We start from the raw sequence: 14,878 nt of genomic DNA, 5'->3' as shown, positions 1-14,878 counted from the left end.
TTTACCAATGCCCCAAATTGAACCTGAACCAAGAAAATGTCCTAGAGTGGCCAGAAGGAGCTGCAGTGGTGGGGAGGGAGGGGGATGGAGTGGATCAGGAGGACGTCCCTGAAGCGCTTGTACCAGAGCCAAGAACGTGGTCAGGAGTGATCACGGGTTCAAGTCAGTTCAGCACAACCTCCCGGAGGCCTCCTGTGTACCAGGCCCCAGGCGGGGCAGTGCTGAGGACACAGAAAGAACCTGACCTGAGCCCCATCTTCAAGGCCCCCAGATGGGGAAACGAACGGGCCAGACCTCAGCAAGTATGGGCCATCTGTGCTATAATGGAGGCAGAATGGGTGCTGTGGGATTCAGGGGAGACATCTGTTAGGTGTTGGGGCCTCCCAGAAGAGGTGGGGGCAGAGTCTCAGAGGACAAAGATGAATTTGGAAGAGATGGAGAAGAAGGACTTTAATTCACTCCCAAAGCTTCCTGAGGCCTCTCCTGGGCAGGGCCCTGCAGTGCTGGAGGCCCAGAGTGGAGTCAGACCAGCTGCTCCTCAGGAGCTGCCAGTCTAGAGGGGGAGGCAGACACCACTGAGGTTCAGGGGAGGTCAGAAAAGGCCTCAAGGGGGAAGCAGGGCTGGAAGGGAATGGCGTTGGATACGTGGTGGGAGGAACAGCCTGAGCATGAAATGGCAGGAGGAAAAATGGCAGCACTGGCTGCGTCTAGGACAAGGTCATGGGAGATCCGGGCAGAGCGGCTGGAAGGGAAGAAGCCACTTTTGTCCTTGAAAGTGAGGCTGGGGCCAGGCAACCCACGCCTGTAATCCCAGCACTTTGGGAGGCTGAGGCGGGTGGATCACTTGAGGTCAGGAGTTCAAGACCAGCCTGGCCAACATGATGAAACTTCATCTCCACTAAAATTGCAAAAATTAGCCGGGTGTGGTGGCACATGCCTGTAATCCCAGCTACTTGGGAGGCTGAGGCAGGAGAATTGCTTGAACCCAGGAAACAGAGGTTGTAGTGAGCAGAGATCATGCCACTCCACTCCAACCTGGGCGACAGAGCCTGACTCCATCTCAGAAAAAAAAAAAAAAAAAAAAGAAAAAAAGAAGAAGAAGAAGAAGAAAAAGAGAGTGAGAGAAAAAAAAAAGAAATTGAGGCTGAAGGGCTGGACTTTATCCTGGTGGTGCTAAGGGTCCACGGAGGGTGGTGAGCAGGGGAGGGGAGGGGCACAGTCAGCTCCAGATGTGGAAAGATCCTTTGGGGTAATGGGTGGAGGGCAGGCTGGTGGAGGGGACTGGACTGGAGGGGGACCCAAAAGGCCAGATAAAAGGTTGGGATAGGCCAGGCATGGTGGCTCACGCCGGTAATCCCAGCACTTTGGGAGGCCAAGGTGGGTGGATCACGAGGTCGGGAGATTGAGACCATCCTGGCTAACATGGTGAAACCCCGTCTCTACTAAAAAAATAAATAAATAAATAAATAAATAAATAAATAAATAAATAAATAAAATTAGCCGGACGCGGTGTTGGGCACCTGTAGTCCCAGCTACTCGGGAGGCCGAGGCAAGAGAATGGCATGAACCTAGGAGGCGGAGCTTGCAGTGAGCCGACATCATGCCACTGCACTCCAGCCTGGGCGACAGAGTGAGACTCCGTCTCAAAAAAAAAAAAAAAAAGAGGTTGGAATAGGGGTCCTTGGTGATGGGGAGAGATCCAGGGGCTGGTAGCATGGTGCTGGGGGCTGACAGGTGGAGGAGTGGGGATGGGGTCTGTCCCAGTGGCTAAGGAAGAATAAACCTTCCAGAGATGGGGGACCAAGAAGGAAGCACAGAGTGGGGTTGGAGGAAGGGGTTACCGGTGGTCCGAAGAAATTTATTAACAGTGGGTGGGATAAGTCTGTGTCTGGAGGAATCCTGGTGGAGGCAGAAGGGTCCTGCCTCACCTGGATTCTCTCCCTCCCTCCCCAGACTGCAGCGGAACCCTGGTCCCTCCTCCACAATGTGGCTTCTCCTCACTCTCTCCTTCCTGCTGGCATCCTCAGGTGAGGTGGATCCAGGAGGGGGCCAGGTCTGTGGGAGCAGGTGCCCCCTTCCCATGCATGTCTGGGCCCAGTGATCTGCCAGCCCCTACCTCACCCAGAGACCACTAAAGATCCTTCCTTCACCCTCCACCTCCACCTGCACCAATGTCCCTAAGCCCTTACCGTCAGGGGCTGGTGCTGCTGCTCTGGAGTCGCTAGGCTGCCTGGGGCCTCTCCCTGCCCATGACAAGGAACACGGTCCTGGGGTTACACAAACCTGAGCTGAGTCCTGGGGCAGCGGCTTCCTTGCTGTGTGTCCTTGAGGGAACTGCTTCACCTCTCTGGGCTTCGAGTGTCTTCTCTATCAGACAGCACCGCTTGAGACAATAACGGTGAGGTCTCAATAGCATAACAGAGGTAATATACACAGTAAGTAATAGACAAGCGCTGACAGGCCAAGAGCACAGACAGACTCCAGCTTGAGTCCCACGCCTGCCACTCCCTGTCTCTTACAGGGTCTTTGAGGGGATTAAACGTGGTTGTGTGTGAGAGAGGAGCACAAGCCTGGCCCAGGTAGTGCCCCTTCAGGTGTGCAAGCCAGGCATGGTGCTTAGAGCTTCCATACAACGTCTATGTGTGGTGGGCACCACCGACCTCATTTGACAAGGGAAGGGGCTGTGGCTCAGAGAGGGACGGCCACATCAAGGTCACCCTGGGTGGCAGGCAAACTCCAGACTGAACTCAGCTGCCACACACCAAGAAATTAATTGTAACCTGATGCCTCTCCTCTGGAGAAATTGAGGGGGGGTAGACTTTCATTAACGTTCTGCCACAAATGACCCTCACTCCTGAGGGCCCCTCAGACCCCCACCCTCCAGCCTCCCCTCTGGCTGTCTCTGTGCACTCACCTACCTGTCTCCCGCCTGCCTGCTGCGCCCAGCTGGGGCCTCCACCTTCCTCTGGCTTGGACTGGTCAGGTGCTGCCTCGGTGCCCAGCTGTTCAGTCCATACCCTCCGCCCTTCGGAGGACGACCTCACCCTTCCTTTGTTAAGCCCCTTGTCTACCACATCCGCATTCCCCTGGTCTCACGGGGGCCTTTGGCCCAGTTCCTGTCTGTGATGGGCAGAGTGTGGGCATTTGGTTTGGCTGTGCAAATCCTGCCCCTGTGTGGGTGGGGGTGTGCATGGCTTCAACCTTGAGGGGACACAACTCCATTGACCAGTGGAGAGGGTCCTGTCCTGTGACCTTGAATGTCTCTAATTATGTCCTTAAGCATAATGTCATTCTGTGTGTGTGTGTGTGTGTGTACATGCACGTGCACAGTGGGTATACAAGGCCCTGTATGTTCACATCCTCTCCACATGCATGAACCAGATCCCCATATGTGAAACCCAATCAGTGACCTTGAACGCCACAGATCTGGCTTGGGGGCTGATCCAGAGATGGATAAATATTGTCCTGTCCTGGCTGCCTCTGGCTGCGGCTGCATGTCTTTGACCTTGAATGCCCAGCCCCATGTCTGGGTGCTGCCCCAGACAGCAAGTCCACATGAGAGTTGGCCTTCTGGATTAATGTCTGCAGCTCTAACTCTAGAAAACGGCTTGTGGGTGAATCACGGTTTTAACCTTGACTTTTTTTTTTGGAGACAAAAGAGTCTTGCTCTGTCGCCCAAGCTGGAGTTCAGTGGTGCAATCTCGGCTCACTGCAACCTCCGCCTCCCAGGTTCAAGCAATTCTGTCTCCGCCTCCCGAGTAGCTGGAATTACAGGCACGCACCACCACAGCCAGCTAATTTTTGTATTTTTTTTTTTTTTTTTTTTTTTTTAGTAGAGACAGGGTTTTCCATGATGTTGGCCGGGCTGGTCTCAAACTCCTGACCTCAGGTGATCCACCCACCTCGGCCTTGGCCTCCCAAAGTGTTGAGATTACAGGCGTGAGCCACCGCACCTGGCCAACCTTAACTATTTATTATATGTAGGTCTGTGCAGATGTCTGACTTACTTTGGCCATCTTCAGGATGGACCTAAACTTTCACATGTATGTCCCTATGACTAAATCCAGGTGTCATTTGTAAAAAACAACTAATATTTATTAAATAGCTACAATGGGCCAGGTATCACTCACCATACATTCACACATGCACACACACACATACACATTCCTACCTCATCCTTACAGCAATCCTCATTTTACAGATGAGGAAACAGAGGCACAGAAAGGTCAAATAACTTACTCAAAGTTTCACAGCTAGTACATTTGAACCCAGGCTTAAGGACCCCTTCTTTGTCCAGACCCTATATGCAAGTGTCTGTGACACTGGATGCCAAGACCCACACTAGATATATTGAATTTAGGTCTAAACCATATCCAGTTCTGTGTGTGTGTTTGTGCATGCGTGTGTGTGTGTGTGTATTCGTGCATGCGTGTGTGTATTCATGTCTTAACCATCCATATTCATACACACATATGAACATCTGTGCTGTGATTCTTTTCTTTTTTTTTTTTTGAGACGAAGTTTCACTCTTGTCACCCAGGCTGGAGTGCAATGGAGCAACCTCGGCTCACTGCAACCTCCGCCTCCCGGGTTCAAGCGATTTTCCTGCCTCAGCCTCCAGAGTAGCTGGGATAACAGGCACCCGCCACCATGCCAGCTAATTTTTTGTATTTTTATTAGAGACGGGGTTTCACCATATTGGCCAGGCTGGTCTCGAACTCCTGACCTCAGGCTATCCATCTGCCTCGGTCTCCCAAAGTGTTGGGATTACAGGCATGAGCCACCGTGCCCAGCCTGTGCCGTGATTCTTGAAGCTGCAACCCATGTGCCTGCAAGTGAATTTCAGCTTCCAGTCCTATCCATAGCTGTACCTAAGTTTGGAAGCTGGATGTGCACGTATGCATGTCCATGACCTCGTATGGCCACATCTGGGACTCACATTGCACACTGAATTTGGCTGACATGTCCAGACTCTGGGGCCAAGGCTGTGTCACACATACTGAGTAGCCACATCCGTTTAATGTCGGTGACAATTTGGTGACCTTGAATGACTGGTTTCAAGTGGCCCACTGTCTGAACCTGTATCCAGTGCCCCTGTCTCCACCCCTAACTACAGAGGACTTCTTGTCCTCTGGTCTGTTCCCCTTCCTGTCTCTCCCTGAGTCTTATAGCAAATGGGGTGGGGCCTAGAGTTTTGGAGAAAACAGGCAGCGGTTGTAAATAAACAACAGGGAAGGCGGGATGTGGTGGCTCACACCTGTAATCCCAGCGCTTTGGGATGCTGAGGCGGGCAGAGCATTTGAGGTCAGAAGTTTGAGACCACCCTGGCTGACATGGTGAGACCTCGTCTCTACTAAAAATACAAAAATTAGCCAGGTGTGGTGGCGGGCACCTCAGCTACTCTCGGGAGGCTGAGGCGGGAGAATCACTTGAACCCAGGAGGCGGAAGTTGCAGTGAGCCGAGATCATGCCACTGCACTTCAGCCTGGGCAAAAGAGTGAGACTCCGTTAAAAACAAAACAAAACAAAAAACAGAGCAAGGTATCTTGAGAAGTTGGGAAAGGCATAGGCATATAGTAGTTAGGGTAGGGTGCAAGGAAGGTGTAGGAGGCAATGCAAAGGTCCCTGTCCTCAGGCATCCTCTACCCCTTCTCCTAGCAGCCCAGGATGGTGACAAGTTGCTGGAAGGTGACGAGTGTACACCCCACTCCCAGCCATGGCAAGTGGCCCTCTACGAGCGTGGACGCTTTAACTGTGGCGCTTCCCTCATCTCCCCACACTGGGTGCTGTCTGCGGCCCACTGCCAAACCCGGTATGAAGGCAGGGCTCAGGGTCCTGAGGGAGCCTGGTGCGGGGAAGAGCTCCTAGGTTTGGGGGAAGACGGAGGCAGACGCCGGAACTCCTGGGTTCTGAAAGACGAGGAGGCTGGATGTCAAGCCTCTGGGTGAGAGGGGGAGTGTGTGTTTCAAAGCCTTAGATCTCTGAAGGGGTAAGGAGAAGACTCGTTCCAGCTTTTGAGCCTCAGTTCTAGGGATGTGAGAATCCTGGAATCAGGGAGAGACCAGCAGGGGGCTGGGAGTAGTTGGAGGGGATGGAGTTCTAGGAGTGTGCCTGACTTCAGACTCGTTGGTCCTTGAGGAGCATTTTGGCTTCAGGGTCTTGGGAAAAGGTAATGGGATATCGAGATTCCTAAAGGGTCGGGGGACCTCGGGCTGCCCACTCTTTGATCCTTCTGTCCTCTACTTGCGGGTAACCACTGGCGGGAAAACCACTCGCCCGCACAGCTTCATGAGAGTGCGCCTGGGGGAGCACAACCTGCGCAAGCGCGATGGCCCAGAGCAACTACGGACCGCGTCTCGGGTCATCCCACACCCGCGCTACGAAGCGCGCAGCCACCGCCACGACATCATGTTGCTGCGTCTAGTCCAGCCCGCACGCCTGACCCCCCAGGTGCGCCCCGTGGTGCTACCCACGCGTTGCCCCCACCCGGGGGAGGCCTGTGTGGTGTCTGGCTGGGGCCTGGTGTCCCACATCGAGCCTGGGACCACCCGGAGCCCCCAGTCACAAGGTGCGTGAAAGGATGGAGCTGGATGCGAGGCCTCAAGGAATCCTATGCTCCAGGGCTCTTGGGCGGAGGGGACAAGGGCCAGAATGTATGGATCTGCTCCAAGTCCACTGTCCTCCCCAGTGAGTCTCCCAGATACGTTGCATTGTGCCAACATCAGCATTATCTCGGACACGTCTTGTGACAAGAGCTACCCAGGGCGCCTGACGAACACCATGGTGTGTGCAGGCGCGGAGGGCAGAGGCGCAGAATCCTGTGAGGTCAGAGCCCAGAGGGGCCCTCAGGCGGAAAAAGAGGGATGGAGACAGGTGTGGGAGTCCGGATGGGGTTGTATTTTCTTTGCTTTGGGCCAGAGAAGATGCTAGGGTTAGGCTTGGAGATGGAGTAGGAAGAGAAGTTAGAATAGGGGTGAGGTTGGAGTTGGGGTTATAGGTGGGGATTGCGTTGTTTGAGGTGGATAATGTGATAGTTGGTTTGAGATGGCATGGGTTGGGGCTGAGAATGGGAATGGTTTGGTTTGATTTTGGGTGGGAAATATGTTAGGATTGAATTGGGATGAGGTAGATTTTATTTGGAATGCAGAAGACACGAAGATTGAGATTGAATTTTGAGATGGGCATGGGTTTGGTTTGATTTTGAATGGTGAGGATGTGGGCTGGGTTGGATTTAACTTAGTTCAGTTGCACTGGGGTTGCATGGGGGTGAGATTGGACATAGGTTGGGTGAGTTGTATTGAGCTGTGTTGAACTGGGGTTGGGGTTGGGTTGGCTTCGTTTGGGATAAACTGGGACAATCCCAACTGAGTTGGGTTGGGATTCCCTGGGATGGGGATGGATTAGGTTTGGGGTGAGATTGCAAATGGTGATTAGGATGAGGATGATTGCAGTGAATCCAGGAGGTTTCACTCAACCTGAGACCCCATCTTTTCCCCACAGGGTGACTCCGGGGGACCCCTGGTCTGTGGAGGCGTCCTGCAGGGCATTGTGTCCTGGGGTGATGTCCCTTGTGACAACACCACCAAGCCTGGTGTCTATACCAAAGTCTGCCACTACTTGAAGTGGATCAGGGAAACCATGAAGAGGAACTGACTATTCTGGCCTATTACCTGTGCCCCTGACTGAGCAGAGGCCTCCACAGCTGGCCAGCAGCCCCACCTGACATGGAACAGAATGGAGCCATCCCCCAAGACCCTGTCCAAGGCCCACCAGATGTTAGCCAAGGATTGTCCCACCTGAGGACAGAGCTGGCGCTCAAGGTCACCTGTTTAATGCCAAGATAACAAAGCACTGATCCAAGCTTCTCTGTAGGAATTTCTGTGACTTTTTTCTGGGGTCAAAGGGAAACCCAGAGACACTGTACAGTGTTCCTTTTCACCCACCACCCCGATCCCTAGGTGAGGAGAAGCAGCTTGAAGCAGGGCTCCATTCATTCAACACACATGACCACCCACGTGATCTTGAACAAGAGGCCCAATCTCCCTTGGCCTTGGTTTCCCCATCTGTAAAATGAGACCATCTTATTGCTGACTTCAAAGGGCTATTTTGAGGATTAAATGAGATGATTCCTCTGAACTGATTAAAATAGTGTCTGGCACTGAGTAAATACCCTCTATCTCTGGATCCCACTTACAGGACCTAGCAGACACTAGGTTACCAACAATGGCTTTTTCTTTAAGATTTAGTTCTGAGCTGGGCACGGTGGCTCACACCTGTAATCCTAGCACTTTGGCAGGCCAAGGCGGGCCTTGAACGCTTGAGGTCAGGAGTTCAAGACCGGCCTGGCCAACATGGTGAAATCCCATCTCTACTAAAAATACAAAAAAATTTAGCCAGGCATGGTGGCACACGACTGTAATCCTAGCTACTTGGGAGGGTGATGTGGGAGGATCGCTTGAACTTAGAGGGCAGGAGTTTCAGTGAGCTGAGATTGCGCCACTGCACTCCAGCCTGGTGATAGAGCAAGACTCCATCTCAGAAAAAAAAAAAAAAAAAAATTTAGGTTCTGGGCTTCCTGGTAGCCATGGCGAAAAGGCAAATACTGTCCTTTTCTTAGCCAGGTCCCTGATATACAGCAGAGGCTGAAACTCTGAGCTGCTTTGATTTTACCAAAAAGCTAAGACAACATGTTGGAAGCCTATGGGTTTACCATTGAGGCTGCAGGAATCTAGTTCCTAATATCATCAGAGACTACAAAATGTGATGTTCAAGGTAGCTGAACATTGGAAGTACATGAACCTGGCCCATGAGACCTAAATATTGTACTGGTGGATTGGGGGTAGGGGGGAGGGGTCATTGGACTCTGTGGTTAGCCTGATCTTGACCTGTGAGGGAAGGTTGTCCAGATCTCTAGGACTTTGGAGGACAGGAGGTTGAGCACCCATAACTGGGAGTAAGAAGTGGGAGGCTCATTGGGACCCCAACATTGTTTGGGAGGGACGCTGGATTTTGTAATGCTAAAGAACTTACCCTGGGAGACCCCTGAAACTTCACAAGCCTGGATCTGGAGGCACTAGGAATGTGGTGATGTGTACCCCAACATTTTATTATAAAAGGAATAGTAGCTTTGGGGACCTAGGTCCTGGGTCTGGAAGTGCAAGAACCAGGGCATTCTGAAGGCCAAGGCTTATATTTCAGGGGGAACTGGCAGCTGAGATGCTAGTATCTTGGCTCTGAGCGGTGCAGGGAATTACAGCCCTAACTGCTGATATTTGAGGGCACCAGGCCTTGGGGTGCAGGGCCTTAATTGGGACTTAGGTGTATGGGGCTTTGTACCGGGGGTCACTGATTCCTCCACCCTCCTGTTTCTGCTTCCCCTCAGTCCCCCCTTGCCTCACTGGCTGTTCCCCAGAGCAAAGCCCCAGAGCCACAGGCCCTGCCCTCTTTGGCTTCAACCCCAGGAATGCGTCCAGCGTGATCTAGGGCCTGCAGAGCAGGTGCTGGCTCTCCCTCCGCGTCCACAGCTCTGGGGACTGGGAGGGGGGAGGTGGGGAGGCGATTGTTCAGCCCCCAGGCAACAGGGGAAGGGCCTTGGCCAACATCTGGGAGCCAGCAGGGCAGGGGTGGGGCTCTGAGGGGATAAGAGCTTTTAAAAGGCTCCCCAGGGAGGTTCCCCAGCTCCTCCACCTGCCGGCCCCTGGACACCTCTGTCACCATGTGGTTCCTGGTTCTGTGCCTCGCCCTGTCCCTGGGGGGGACTGGTGAGACAGTGGGGGGATGTGGGAGGGGGAACGGGCCCTGATTCTCTTGCTGCCCTCACCCCGCCGATAAGCCCTTCCCCTCCAACAGCCCAGCCTCGTCCCTCCGGCCCACAGTCTATCCTGGTCCAGGGTGCCCCAGCTCTTATCTATCTTGCATGGCCCCACCCTAAACTTCCACCCCAGCTCCTCCATGTTGTCACAGTCCTCACTCCCACACCAGATCCCTGCTCCTCCCAGGAAGCCTCAGTACTTTCTTCTCTTCCCTAGCCAACGCCCTGTCCCACCGCTTACCAAAGGGGCAGATTCTGGGCCATCTCTGTCTCTCTCTGGAGGACCCCAACTCTCCCATGGGCTTCCCCAACCCCACAGGACCCCAATCATCCCCTCCTGCCCCTTAGGTTCCCTGCGGCCACCTATTTGGCTCCTGAGTCTACAAATCCCACCACACTCCAGTGACTTTTTCCATCCAGCTGTCCGCTCTCAACTGTGTCTTCCAGACCCTGACATCTGGTCTCCCCAATCCTTCCAGGGTCCTCCAAATTTCACCCGACAACCCTGCTTCCCAAACTGGCATGTGGGATCCCCCATCTGGTATGGGGGGGTCTGCAAATGTCCCTTCCCACCCAGCACCCCCAGCTCTCCCAGGAAAAACACGTACACCCTCCCACCACATGCTCCTTTCCTTGGGGAATTTCCATCCCGCCCCAGTCCCCAGCCCTTCTCCACCTGAATTGTTCCTGCACAGCTCTGGTTTTCTGGAACCCCACCCCAAGGACCCTGAATGCCTTCTCAGCCAGCCCTTCCGCCCTGGCCTCCCCCAAGTCCACCAGTATGTGATTCTACAACCTCACATCGAGCGGGTCCTGCATTGCATTCCCACACCTGCTCGGCACCTGTTTTGACCACTTCTCTCATCCTCTTCCTGGGATTGAGGGCCCCACATTCCTCCAGTACCCTCAGACCATGAACCCCATCCCCTTGAGAAACAAAGATCCATCCTTCACCCTGTCCGAGAAGGACGGCCACTCACGCCTCCCTCCTCCTGAGCCCCGTCCCAGTCCTGACCCCAACTCTGTTCTCAGGGCCCCAACCTCCCCTCAGATTGCCATTCCCAGTTCACAGGAAGGACCCCAAAACCTCTCGGAAGCCCACCCCTACCCTTAACCATAGCCCTTTATTTTACCCTTTAACCAGGAAGCCCTGAAATCTAACTGTCCCAGCCAAGCTGGCCCCTTCAAACCCCAGGGTAGGGACCCCAAGTCACCCCCAAACTCGTCAGTCCAGATGCTCTTCTTGACCTCTCAGACCCGGTTCACTAAAGCTGCATCCTCTCCTGAACCCCCAAAGCCCAACCCAGATCCTGTTTCCCTAGCCTGGGAGCCCCTTAGCCCTCCAGATTCTTCCTTAGTGAGCCTCTGATCCTGTCTCACCCTTGGCGCCTTGATCCCTGGTTTCCAGAATCCCTTTCCACTCTCCTAACCCACCACCTCCCATCCCCCAGCCCCAGACCCCAAATGACCTGACACCCAGATGCAGTGTCGGCTCCAGACTCCTACCTCATGTCTCATGTCTCCTACCCTGATCCCTGGAGGCTGCTCTACTGTCAGAGCATGAAATCTCCCCACCAGGGCCAGCCAGCACTCCAAAAGCCCAGGGAACAGTCCAGAGTCCCAGCCCTTCCCAACACCCCTTGCCCATGTCCCCAGACCTCCAGCCCTGGTCCTCTACCTGCAATGTCCCTTCAGACCCACAGCCTCAGCTCCTTCTCCTAGCCTTGTCCCTGGCCTCTCCTGCCAACCCTGCCCTCCCTGACCCAGCACCGCCTCTGCAGGTGCTGCGCCCCCGATTCAGTCCCGGATTGTGGGAGGCTGGGAGTGTTCCCAGCCCTGGCAGGCGGCTCTGTACCATTTCAGCACTTTCCAGTGTGGGGGCATCCTGGTGCATCCCCAGTGGGTGCTCACAGCTGCCCATTGCATCGGCGAGTGAGTAGGGGCCTGGGGCCTGGGGCCTGGGAGGAGGGCATCTCTGCTGCCACAGGATTGAGAGGCCAGTGGCATTCCCCTTGGATAACCTCAGGCAAGACTTGGGGGGGCTGAGGCAGAGAGGAAGGCTCTGGTGCAGGTCGCATGGCAGGGCAGAGCTGGGCTGGACACCCCACCCCAAGGCTCCCTGGGTCTCTTGGGATCCGGTTCTGCTTGTGCCTCTGTGTGACTGTGCTTTGGTCTCTATCTTTCTATCTCTTCCCTGTCTCCTTGTCTCTGCATCTCCCCTGTCTCTGTCTGTCTCTGGGTCTCTCTGTGGCATCTCTGTCACGGTGTCTCACCCTCCATCTCTCTACCCATCTCTCTCTCTCTGGGTCTCTACTTCACCCTCCCCCGTCCCTACTAAAAACACACCCAGATGGGCCTAAGGGAGGCCCCAGAGTGAAGGAAGGGCTTTATCCCCAATGTGTGTGCCTGGGAGAGGCGCCTCTCCCTCTGCCCAGCCCCCCACAGGGTATCCCTCCTCTCTGGAGGGACACAGGGAACAGCTGGTTTCAGCGGGAGCTGGGTGGGGCAACTGAGGGAGGAGGAAGGAGGCGGGGCGAGAAACGCGGAGGAGGGTGCTGGGGAGGGAAGGGGGCCTCGACCTTGGACTTCAGGCCAGGCCACCTGTCCCTGAGGAGCCCGCACCACAGCCCCAGCTGCAGCTGAGCCGCTCTCAGGCCTCCCTTCCTCCCTACCTGCCCCCCGCCTCCCCAGGGCCTCCCTCCCTTTTCTCTCCCACACTCGGTCACTCCTCCTTCCTCTCTGCCTCTCTTTCTCGTTCTCGCTCTGACTTCCCGCGTCCTTTTTCCTTTGTCTGCTTCTCGCTCCCTTCTGGGTTCTGTTCCCTCTTCCTCCCTCTTCCCTGGGCCTGTTTCTCGCTGTCCCTGTCTTTTCTCCTTCTCACCAGCCTCTTTTTTCCTCATCCTTTTTCTCATTGCCCTCCCTTCTGCCTCTCTCACCCCTCTGTCCTTTTGAGCTCTTTTTCGCTCTGTCTCTTCATTTACCTTTTGCACTCTCACACTTTCATCTTCCCATTCGCTGTCTGTATTTCTCCATAACTATATCTTTCTTCCTCTGTCTCCGCCCACCCACGTTTTTCTCTTTCCCTCTTTGGGGACCCTCCCCCATGCTCCCCTGCCCCATCCTCCTTTCCCCTTCCCGTCTTCTCATCCCTCCATTCCCATCTTTCCTCAGCAATTACCAGCTCTGGCTGGGTCGCCACAACTTGTTTGATGACGAAGACACAGCCCAGTTTGTTCATGTCAGTGAGAGCTTCCCACACCCTGACTTCAACATGAGCCTCCTGAAGAACCACACCCGCCAAGCAGACGAGGACTACAGCCACGACCTCATGCTGCTCCGCCTGACGCAGCCTGCCGAGATCACAGACGCTGTGCAGGTTGTGGAGTTGCCCACCCAGGAACCCGAAGTGGGGAGCACCTGTTTGGCCTCCGGCTGGGGCAGCATCGAACCAGAGAATTGTATGTGGGGGCAGGCTGTGCAGCCCAAGGCGGGGATGGGGACTCCTGCCTCCGAGGGAGAAAGGGCCAGGGAAGCAGGTGAGGTTGGGCTGCAGCCCTTTTTCTCCCGCGTTTGTAGTCTCATATCCAGATGATCTCCAGTGTGTAGACCTCAAAATCCTGCCCAATGATAAGTGCGCCAAAGCCCACACCCAGAAGGTGACAGAGTTCATGCTGTGTGCCGGACACCTGGAAGGTGGCAAAGACACCTGTGTGGTGAGGCAGCCCTGCCCCAGGCTCTGGAAGGGCTAGGGGAGGGGACCCAGCCTCTGAACTGGCTTCTGAGAGCTAACCAGGCGTCTGCTGCACTGCTTCCCAGCTAGCTGTAGCCAGCCGCCCCGTCAGTGCCCCAGGTCCCCCTCCTTTCCCCGCCCATCCAGGGACAACTGCATCTCACCCCACACATCAGAGTTCACCGTTCCTCCTGGCAACGGGTAGTTACTATCAGAGAAAGCTCCCTGGAGAGGTGGCCTCTGCAATGCGCCCGCAGGGGCAGCATCCTGCAGATGGTCGTGCACCTGCTCCCCGTGACCTGTCTGCAGGCACTGTCCTCCTGGACCCTGGTCCGTGTGCAGGAGCTGGACCCTGAGGCCCCTTCCCCCTTGGCCAGGACTGCAGCCCCAGTCCCCTCTGTGGGAACCCCTGCCCACCTTCCTCTGGGAGTAGGCACTGGAGGCCCTGTCTGAGAGCTGGGGCTCCCCAGGCAGAACTTGGGCCCCGTCGACCTTTCTCACTCTCCCCTCCCACCTTGTGCTCCCAGGGTGATTCAGGGGGCCCGCTGACGTGTGATGGTGTGCTCCAAGGTGTCACATCATGGGGCTACATCCCTTGTGGCAGCCCCAATAAGCCTGCTGTCTTCGTCAGAGTGCTGTCATATGTGAAGTGGATCGAGGACACCATAGCGGAGAACTCCTGAATGCCCAGCCCTGTCCCCTACCCCCAGTAAAATCGAATGTGCATCAAATGTGTGTCACCTGTCTTTCCAGGTTTGGTGCACCTGGACCCACTCGGCTGAGGCTGCAGCCACCCCGGCTGTGTTAATCTTATGCCTGGAGGTCTGAGGTCACCAGCAGGTGGGGAAAGGAAGGGGCTGTGACAGGTGCAGACAGTCAGGGAAGGGCTCAGATTCCAAAGGGTAAGTCAGGGACGCCAGACCAGTTCACTCACACTAGGATGGACACTGACCTGGTGGGGAGGTGGGGGCAATGGAGGGTCCGAGGCTGAGAGGTTAGTAAGTGCTCATGTTTTATTGTGGCGGGGAAGCCAGGAAAGGTACAGAGGGATGTTACTGCAAGCCATGCCTTCTGGGGGAAGGTACGGGAGGGGATGTTGGACCTCTGGGGTGGTGGTGCTGTGAGGACCCAGTGGGCAGGGACAAAGCCGCAAAGGGCAGGCCCTAGAGCCAGGTTTGGAGTTTGCCACCGGTCCTCTCGGAGGGCGTGGCCTGATCTAAGCGGGAGGGGCCTGAGGGGAGGTCTAATATCTGGGGCGTGGCCACGCTGAAGGGGTTGGCATGGCCATTGCTACCGGTCAGTGTCCTGAAGAGCTCGGGTGCTATTCCTGGGAGGTG

General features: G+C 55.2%; 2 protein-coding genes across 2 annotated transcripts; both read left to right on the top strand.

The window, feature by feature from the left end:
* Nucleotides 1-5,811: 5,811 nt before the first annotated feature.
* KLK15 (kallikrein related peptidase 15) lies at nucleotides 5,812-8,162 on the top strand. Its single transcript, XM_021931354.2, has 3 exons — nucleotides 5,812-6,568; nucleotides 6,689-6,825; nucleotides 7,501-8,162. The coding sequence occupies exons 1-3, from the start codon at nucleotides 6,289-6,291 to the stop codon at nucleotides 7,651-7,653; spliced, it is 570 nt and encodes a 189-aa protein (XP_021787046.1). The 5' UTR covers nucleotides 5,812-6,288; the 3' UTR covers nucleotides 7,654-8,162.
* A 1,496-nt stretch (nucleotides 8,163-9,658) lies between these two features.
* On the top strand, nucleotides 9,659-14,272 carry KLK1 (kallikrein 1). Its single transcript, XM_003915973.3, has 5 exons — nucleotides 9,659-9,761; nucleotides 11,593-11,743; nucleotides 12,983-13,269; nucleotides 13,388-13,524; nucleotides 14,069-14,272. The coding sequence occupies exons 1-5, from the start codon at nucleotides 9,716-9,718 to the stop codon at nucleotides 14,222-14,224; spliced, it is 777 nt and encodes a 258-aa protein (XP_003916022.2). The 5' UTR covers nucleotides 9,659-9,715; the 3' UTR covers nucleotides 14,225-14,272.
* Nucleotides 14,273-14,878: the final 606 nt, after the last annotated feature.

The sequence above is a fragment of the Papio anubis genome, chromosome 20, assembly GCF_008728515.1.
Source record: "Papio anubis isolate 15944 chromosome 20, Panubis1.0, whole genome shotgun sequence".
NCBI classification, from domain to species: Eukaryota; Metazoa; Chordata; class Mammalia; order Primates; family Cercopithecidae; genus Papio; species Papio anubis.
The sequence above is the reverse complement of the archived record's forward strand: the minus strand, read 5'-3'. Positions and strand labels throughout refer to the sequence as shown.